The sequence below is a fragment of the Poecilia reticulata genome, chromosome 10, assembly GCF_904066995.2.
Source record: "Poecilia reticulata chromosome 10, P_reticulata-male-v2, whole genome shotgun sequence".
Classification (NCBI taxonomy): Eukaryota; Metazoa; Chordata; class Actinopteri; order Cyprinodontiformes; family Poeciliidae; genus Poecilia; species Poecilia reticulata.
In genome coordinates, this window is record NC_088839.1 from 31,080,617 (window position 1) to 31,090,115 (window position 9,499).

The 9,499-nt window shown below is 38.6% G+C and overlaps 1 protein-coding gene across 9 annotated transcripts in view; it reads right to left on the reverse strand.

Moving 5' to 3' along the window:
- The window catches only part of gria2b (glutamate receptor, ionotropic, AMPA 2b), a 50,650-nt gene extending 42,087 nt beyond the window's left edge, over nucleotides 1–8,563 (reverse strand). For 4 of the 9 annotated variants that reach the window (XR_014089448.1, XM_008421071.3, XM_081611898.1 and 1 more), the window contains exons 1-2: nucleotides 8,146–8,562; nucleotides 7,870–8,010 (exon numbers count right to left, since the gene is read on the reverse strand). Coding sequence is in view for 8 of the 9 variants with exons in the window: in XM_008421071.3 (XP_008419293.1) it covers nucleotides 7,870–8,010; nucleotides 8,146–8,230 (226 nt within the window). In the remaining variant the exon portion in view is untranslated. Of the gene's footprint in view, nucleotides 1–7,869; nucleotides 8,011–8,145 lie in introns of all 9 variants that reach the window. The other 5 variants (XM_008421067.3, XM_081611897.1, XM_008421070.3 and 2 more) reach the window with 3 other exon arrangements.
- Between the last annotated feature and the right edge of the window lie 936 nt (nucleotides 8,564–9,499).

A 9,499-nucleotide genomic window follows, 5' to 3' on the forward strand; every position in this document is an offset into this window, starting at 1 on the left:
CGCCTGTGAAAATTATTTCTATTCCCATGACTTTTTTGTTCTCTGGGAAATTATTTTTGATGATAAATACAGAAACAAGCATAAAAATCAAAACATCTACAATAGTGATAGTAATATTAATGATAAAATAATAGTCAGTGGAAAGTAGCCTGCAGATTCTTTGGTGGGGGGCGGTGAGGGACCTGGATAAAGGCTTGGGGGGCGCTGGCCCAAAAAAGGTTAAGAAACACTGTTTTAGATCATACAGAGGAGATACAAGAGTAAAAATTTAGACTTTTGCATTCAAAGTCTGTGCTAAGGCTTTATCTTTGTGTTTTAAGGCAGATGCTGATAGATCATTAACAGGAAATGACATCATTCTGAACATGGATTTATTTTCTCTCTCAAAATCAAGATATTCAGAGAAGTAGCTCAGTTTTTTGTTTTATATACATATTCAACATGTGTAATCACTCTGGTGATGACACATATTTGACAATATCGTTCCTCACATTTTTCATTGGAGGAAAGATTCAACTAGTAAAACTGAATTGATTGCAGCAATCATCCTTGAGATTGGCTCAAGGTCTCTCCTTGTTAAAGGAAACTGCTTCTCTTTATTGCCAACAGCAGCTTGTGTAAGTTCAGGATCAGGGCATCGACTGAAGTTAAATTAAACACAATCAGCTTTTTTTGTAAGCTGAGGTTCATTAAAAACCGAATGAAATCAAATTTTGACTTCTGTGTGACTGTGCTCCTGCAGGTACTGAATGCTGGATAACCATACAAAAGCTCCAACAGTCATTTTACCCCTATGCCATTTACACTGTGCATTTTTGCCTGTTTTTGTCTCTTTTAGTAACACAGATTAGTCACTGGACATTTAATATCAACTAAGTGTCAATTTATTTTATCATCTGTTTTAAGGAAATGTGTTTATATCAATTTTCTCCACCTGCAGGAGGTCATTTAGAGTCATTTTGATCGGATCAGAGGTCATCATCTCTCAGATCTCAAAAAAGTAACTGACCTAAATCATAATCAGAACCACAATCAATAGAAATGTAGTATCTTGTGAGATTTAAGGATGGAAACAATATAAACCTTTATAGATATTTATCATCATACAGACCTCAGAATAAAGATGTTTTGGGGTTTTTTTCTGAGCATTACACTGTAAAATTTTAAATATACCACAACACCTAAAGGCCTTATCTTATCACTGTGTTTACCATCATAAATCATACCTTTAAAAGCTCCCTTCTCTAGTTTTAGATGTAGTTTGTGTAAACTAGAAGTGTTCATAAGTTATGACTTCTTCCACTAAATCAAATACAACATATCTTCCCAAACAGCAAAGGCATTTCCATTCTGAGAAAATATAGATATAAACTTAGACCTCTGAATCTCCCTGTATCTGTAGCTGGAACTTTTGAAGGACACAGCGATAAAGGCTCGGTTGGGGGGCTGTATTCAGGGCAAGCCAAGATCCGCAGAGGCTTTTTAGCCTCTTTTTTTTTTTTTTTTTGACCAGCCAGCTGCTGGGCCCATTTACCATTTCAACACTCTCTGTGAAATGGCGGAGATGCTCTTAATTAGGTGTGAACAATGAATTGGCTTTAACCAATTCCTGGTAGCGCATATAAGGAAGGTTTCTCCTTTTGATCATCTGGCCAGGTCCCTGAAATCATGCGTTCATGAAATGCTTTGTGCATTCAAATGTATGAAATTGCAGTGCGACATGATTCAGCCATGACAAACAGGAACTTTGAAGTGTTAAATGGGCAGCTGGCTGTCAAAGACCTCTTCGGCCTCACTTGGCCTCAGTAAAGGTGAATGTGAGGAATGAAGACTTGCTGTTGCAGCACATAGACTCCCAGTCATTATGGGAAACAAATGCAAAAGCAAACATACTGTATGCACTGTAACATCCTTCTGTTTCTCCAGGATGAGAGGCACAGAGAGAACGTGGAATTGGGAAATAGACCTACTGAAGATTAAAATCTGTTGGCTTACTGATAAGTGTTTGCTCTTGATTGTTTATGATCTTTAATTAAATGTTGGTGAAGTTTTATGTAATGATTATTTTTCAGGTATTCTTTGACAAGATAATTCTGTACTGCTCACTAGCGGAACAAGTCAGCGTCGGGCCGGGGGGCGGGGCCAATTACCGGGCCCCTAACGAATCACCGGGCCCCTTACCTGCATCAGCTGCTGTAGGCTGTTGAGGGGGGAGGGAGCGAAACTGAAACTGTTGACTTTAACATTAAATACACCTTTCTCAACAGGCGAGGGCGCACTTTCTCTGTCTATAATCAGACATTTAAGCGACTTGAAACCATTTCTCCCTCCCTGGCACCTCCAGACCCGGGCCCCCATCCGACCCGGGCCCAGGGGCAGCCGCTCCCCCAGTCCCCCTTATAGCTCCGCCCCTGGTACTGCTTCATGTTGGCCTATCCCAAAATAACCATCAAATACTTTGTAATTTGATGACATAATGTGACAAAATAAGACGTTCCATGGGATTTAAAAACAAATCCAAAACAGGTCAAAATTACAATATAGACCTGGAAAACTGGAATTAACAGGAATTATTCAGGCAGGCAAAAAGAAGCTTTGGATACTAAGTAAAGAGAGCAGAAAATGACTGATTTTTCAGATTGCAGTCTTTTAAACTGTGCAGCTTAAAACACCTCATCACTCCTAACCCTTTAAAAATGGATTTAGGAGATCATCCAGCACCAACAATAGAAGAATTACACAGGAACCTGCAAAGAATTGTTTTCACGCTTTGCTGCTTTAGTATCAATTTGTATTGTTTTACAAAGGAAAACTTTTATCAATTTCCCATGCTCCCAATATTCAATGTCAGAAATAGGCTGCTGCCATTGTTTCACGTCAGTTGTTCAATAAGACAAAGCAAGGGAAGAAAATTACAAAATAACACTTCTGGTATCTGCTTAGGTAATAAAAAATTAGATTCTTCCCACTTTCAGAGAAACGTTTTCAAATTGTGACTGCATGCCAGAGAGTGAGAGGTTTCCTAAGTGTTCAGCCTGGGTTTGCTTGTGTTGCCTTGCTTTCAATGAAGAGGATTCATTTGAAAAGTTCAGGAAGTAATTTCAAGTTTTAAACTTTTAATTTACATAACACAAAGTGAATGGATGAAACGTTTTTTACAACTTTCCATAATAAAAGGTCTTCAGGGTCTGTAACCAGTTCTCAGTTTCAGATTCCCACCATCATTCAGAAACTACATCATAATCATTTTATACTTATTGTGTCATTATCCAAAAGTTTAAATCTTCTCAAACTGATTAAGTTTGTTTAAAAATGTAAGCTGAAAACGTGAAAAAGAAAAATGAACAAACCTGAAATGTACATCACTGCTGTGTTCTGTCCTCAACATTACACACAATATACTTATTAAATTAAACAAGAAAATATTCAATCTTGTTAAGAAATATGAATAAATAACCTAACACTGGACCAACACGGAGGAGTGGTACATGCACTTACATTATAGCAGTTTTTGATCTAAAAAGTGATTTTCATTTCCATTCACTCCCAGTAAGTCAGTCCTTTATGGGAGGTCAGTCAGGATTTACCCTTTTGGCCAATTATAGCTGCAGGTCTTTTCAGACATTTCTATCAGCCCAACTCATCAAGAGTTTCACATTTTTTAATTCCTTTTTCAAATTACAATAAATTGGCTTTTTCCCTGGACTTTGACTAACCCATTAAGAAATCCTGATATTCCTTTGCTGTTTTGGATACATTTCTGGTTGTTGTCTTGCTGGAAGGTGAACCTCTGCTCCAGTTTCAGGTCTAACAGGTTTTATTCCAGGTTTGCATTGTATTTAGCCATATCTCTGCATTCAAAGTTGAACTACCATAACTGTTTAAAAATTAGTTAACAGAAAAGTTGAAGGAAACAAGACGATTCATAAAAAAAGAGATGTGGCTGTCCTGCTCCCCCACAACAGTGAAAAGCAGCTTTAGGTTGTTCAAGTCATTTTCAGGATTAAGAGGTGGCTCTAATCCAGGAAGTCTTTAGATTTATTGCTTTAGGGGGAAAGTGCATCAACATTACTGCACATACACACATATATACATGGTCAGAATGAGTCCCCTGGTGCTGGCAGCAGATGCAGGGCTGCCCAGATGAACTGTTATTGATGGAGAAATGTGTCATTCTGCCACCCACTGTCTCTGACACACTGTGTTGATGAAGTATGCTTCTGCACAGGCATAGAGCAGCGAGAGTTTCATAAGTCTGAAAGGAACTCAGACACTGAAATAAAAGACTATAGTTAATTAAAAGTTTAAGTAAGTCAGCAGCTTTCACGATATAAACAGGTAATAAAATCAAATCATATTATACACGCCTCATTCATGCAGTACTGCATTTTTTCCCCCCATATTTTTGGGTCATAGGAATTTCAGATCTAACTCATTTGAACAAAAGACAAAGATAACCATGGTAAATACAAAATGTAGATTTCAAATGAAGATTTTACATAATAAATCCTCTGTGTTTAGCTATGTTTCTTTGTAAAGTTGGGACCAGTTCCAGACTTGTACAATGAACGGATTATTTAAGTAGAACATGAAGTAGGCTAATGGAAAGAAAAGCACCAATTTAAAGAACATCAAGAACAGATGAGAAGCAAATCAACTGACATCTGCTGTGGATCTTCAATGAATCAGAGAAAGAGCCATTATGTTTAAATACAGAAGCTTCCCAGAAGTGGCTGGCCTCCAAATTACTCCAATAACTTATCAGTGGCTCATCCAAAAGTCCAAAAAAAAAAAACCCAGAACAACATCCAAAACACTGCACTGCTTTTTTTTAAACAAGACATTTTCTCATAAGTGAAATAATCTGCCAGTGGAATTTATCCATTTCCATAAAGATTAAAGAATAATTTATTTAAAATAAGCTCATGTAAAAACTACTTGTAAGTTGATTTTCTCTTATTCCAAGTGGGGAAAAAAACAACAAACTAGAAATTAGACCAAAACTACTTGGTGATATTTTATGTTTTCAGTGTGCAGGCCATACCATAAGGTCAGAGTTCATGATTGGACAACAACAAAAGATGGTATTTGGCAGAAATGACCTCTATAGGACAGACCCCAGGCCAAAAACAACACAGACACTCATCCCACATGACCAAAGTTCTGCTTGTTGGTAAAACATATTCAATGAGAAAGTCCAGCAGTCAGTTTGTGTCCTTAAACTTAAACACAATTTGGTTGTGCATCAAGAAAAAGATATAAAACATATCAGCATCCCGTCCTCTTAAGGTGGATACGGGGCTAAAAATCAAATTTAGTTGTAGTATAACCTTAAACAGACTGTTCATGTGAGACAACCCTCCAACATGGCTGAATTAAAGCAATGCTGCATAGAAACGTGACAACATTCCACCATCATAAACATTTTTGGGGACATTTGTCTTAAAAAGTGGCACAAACAGCTGTTAGGTCTAGGGGGCAATTATTTTTTCCATGCTGATTCAGATAGCTCTTATCGCTAACCAAATCATTTGAAAACAGCTTTTTGAATTTAGACAGCTTATTGTTGGTATTACAATCTGTTCGATTTGATGGAGAGGAAATCTGAAGCATTTTGTGGCCCTACATATATGAACATTGTTGTTCATGTGTTGAGCAAATTTTACCATGAGTTTTAAACACTGATATAAAGTTGTACCTTTTCTTCCGTTTAATATCTTCCTTTATCGTATGCTGATTAATGAATGCCAAAGTACCTCTCTTCCCTATGGTTTGAAGTGTGCTATTATGTAACAGAAAGCCTATTAGGACATGTCATTGCTTTTACAGCTTCATATTTCTCCCTTTATTCTCCCCTGAATGCAGTTTCGTGGAGCACATTTGAACAAAAGGCGAAGTGGTGGTGTTTAAGTGCTGTAATTTACAGTCCACCATGGATGGTGAGGCAGACTGCCATCTACTGGCTTTTAAAGCTTCCCCACACGCCCCCTCCCTCCATCCACACCTCCTCACCACAGCCTCCTCACCACAGCCCTCCTCTTCTCAACTCCCACTCAAGAACTCAATTAATATGAAGACAGAGTTCACAAAAAGCCACCAGATAAATCCATGGGGGATGCAAACAAAGCTTCTACTGACTGTCAGACCAGGTGACAGCCTGTAAATCAGCTCAGCATCACACAATCAACATCAATCCACTCATTTCTTCCATGTCTGCATTTATAAGCAGCAGCTGCTGATGTTGAGATGAACCAGTCCTGCAGTTTGTCACCAGAGACCACTAGAGTTTTCTAGAAGGATGATTTAACCCTTAAGTAAGTTTCATCAATAAGAACAAAAGGAAACTGAAGATGATATTCTAGTAAAGCAACAAAAATGAAACTCAAGACTAAAGCTATTAATATTTTGATAAATGAGAATGTCCTAAGTTCAATCATAATTGATAACAATAGTATGGTTATTGTAAGAAACTTTTAAGATTTCCATTGTTTCTGTTCATGAGTCATTTCCCCCAAAACACACTTGTTGAGGAGGGAAAAGTTGAAAAACATCCACAAAATATACCTGATGTTTTACGTAAATTATTATATATGACAGAGAAATGCATGTTAACACCATATTTTCTTATGTAATCTCCTCCCACTACTATAAACACCCAACAGTACCTAATAATACATATTTCTAACTCGTAAAGCCTAGACACGGAGCTGTTTTTTTCCCCATCAGGGAAGGCAATGGTGTCAAGTTCTTGTAACCAACAAGAAGCAATCATCTGAGCACAAAACACCCGACTCTCGCTGTGATCTGTCGGACACAGTGAGCATCTTCAAGCAGGAAGGTTTTATATGGTAATGGGATCGATTGGACCAGTGCGCGCACCAATGAGAAGCGTTTGATTTATGTTTAAGGGACTGTTGAGAGCAGCAGTCGCTTGGCAACCACCTAATGAATGTACGAAATATAGCGACCTATTTGCTGCAGCAGTTTAAAATAAATCTGTCAGGAGAACAGAGCTGATTCTTACAGAAACTCTGAGGAGAAAATGTCTCAAAGTGAAGTCACAGCTTAGATTGTGACTGGAAACCTTAGTTTGGACCTAAAGTAGGGATTCAAATCAGACTAGAAGCCGTTCTGGCAATTAAGTAATGCTTAGGAAATCCTTCAGTGCATCGGCTTTTAATTAATCGCTTCATATCAGCCCTCATTAGCCGTGTTAGAGCGTGTCACAGGCACCGAGAATGTCTGTCTCTATCTGTGCATGTGGGCTGTTCTCCAACCCTGGGTGAACAGCGCTCCTCCTGAGCTGAGAAAAGACATGAGGGAGAAAAAAATCTGCCTCAGTAACTCTTTACCTCAGATTTCTGTCCTGAAACATGACGGAAGACATTGTTAAAGTTGGGAGATGTTGTAAGAAATGTAAAATGCTCAGTTTTTAATTACGCAAAATGAAAAGATCAGAGAGAATCACATGTACCTATATTCATTGGCCCTTGAAAAAGACTGCAAAGGCATTTTAAATAAACCTGAATAACAGAACTTTTATTATTGATATTTTTTTTATTGTGTAGCCTCTTCTAATGAATGTGAAAGACTGAAAATGGTATTGATGTGACGGTTACTGTGGAAACCAACTTTCCCCTGGCTACTCAGCGCTGTTCATCCTCAACTACCCAGCTCACAGTCTCAGCGTGTTTGCAGACAGAATATAGATAGGAAAGCTTTGAAAATATTTTATTAAAATAGCTGAAATTATTTAGAATATTTAAACTACGATGTTCTGAAGAATGACCATAATTGTTTTGTGGGTGTCATTCTCCTACTAGATTTTAGTAAAAAAAGAAAAATAAGACTAAATATATTTTTACTTACAACAGTTGGTCACAGCAAAACTGTTGGCAACCTCCAGATTGTCAATATGGGGTGTCAGTCTGAATTCCGAGGTTCCAAACTGAACCATTCCTATCCGAAACGCGCTGTACTCTTGATCTGCGCCCCTTGGAAAAAGTCCCCCTGAAATTATGACAAAAAGCTTGTTACACTTCCACGAAAACAATATCACAGATTTAGCGACCAGAATTCATAATTTTATTTTATGCAAAATTATTTAACCCAATTTTCTTTTGTCCGAATGAGTTAGCTACTCACCAATTTGAACACTGGGCGAGCCCCCAAACGCGCAGACCCATAAAACCAGAAGAATAGAAAAAAATAAATTCACTATATTTCCCATGTCTACAGTTCAGGTGTCCACATCCACCAGATGAGTCTGGTCTTCCCTTGTTTCTGTTTGGAGGCGTTAGATCCAACACATATTAAGAACCTTTAGCCTCGGAGAGAAAAAAAAGAGGAAGTCTTCTTGAAATGTGCGTTTTGTAGCAGGTAAATGACACCAGTAGAGGAATGGTCGCCGGCGGTGAGGTTCTGCTGTCTCTTTTTCCGCTCCTCCTCGTCACTCCCCTTCCACCGGCAGCTGCGCCTCTTCTCTTCTGAACGCACGGAGCCGGTGCGCGTCTCCGCTCCGCGCGCCGGAGATCTTCTCGGTATCACACCCACAACTGAGGAATGTTAATGAGAAGGCGGACAGACACGAAAAGATCCGAAAGTCAGCCACATGGAGACCAAACCACACGCCAACCTTTGAGTAAATGGGAACGGAAGCTCCTGCTCAAGCAATTCAGTTTTTTGTTTTCGCCTCTGGGTTTCAGTGCACATGATTACACAGGAGATTGGTGAACATTGTTCAGTCATGACACCGTAGCGTCATTAAGAGAAGTTAAATCATATTTACGTGTCTTCCTCAGACAACTGGACCCTTAAATTTCAGATAAAACACTCTTAAAAATATGGAGAATTTTTTCATTTTCAAGTCGACTGACTGTTTTTAGAAAGTCATTATCACAATTTCCTGCTCAGAGACGGTATCCTGAGGGGATTTACTTGCAGTTATTTGCAACATGCAGAGGTGTGAAAACAAAATCACAACTGATCTGTATTTTGGTGTTCAGGCAAAAATTGATTTCTAAACTGACAGAAGTATTTCAAAATCTATTCTCTGGGCTACTGGGAGCCAGAATGAAATGATAGAAGACCAACTTTGTAATTGCTTTTATGTGTCTGAAAGTGCAGGTCCGGGTCCATCATTATATCCACATTCCAGCTGTAATAATTGAAAAGGTTTGCTAACTTTTGATTATTCCTCCTTTGGTCCAAAAATAATAGCTTCAGTTTTTCTTTTTTATTCTAACTAAAAACAGTTATGGCACATCCATGCAAATTAAGCTAACCATGTTTGCTTTGCAAAAATCAAGAATTATTTTTGTGAATCGTGATCCCACTTGGGGCTGCGAGGGCTGTTGGTGCCTATCTTCGAGCGGTCAACAGGTGAAGTACACCCTGGACAGGTCATCAGCAGTGCATCGCAGGGCAGCACAGAGACACATGCATGCACACATTCACACCTAAGGAGAATTTATAGAGACAAATCAACCTGACAGCCATG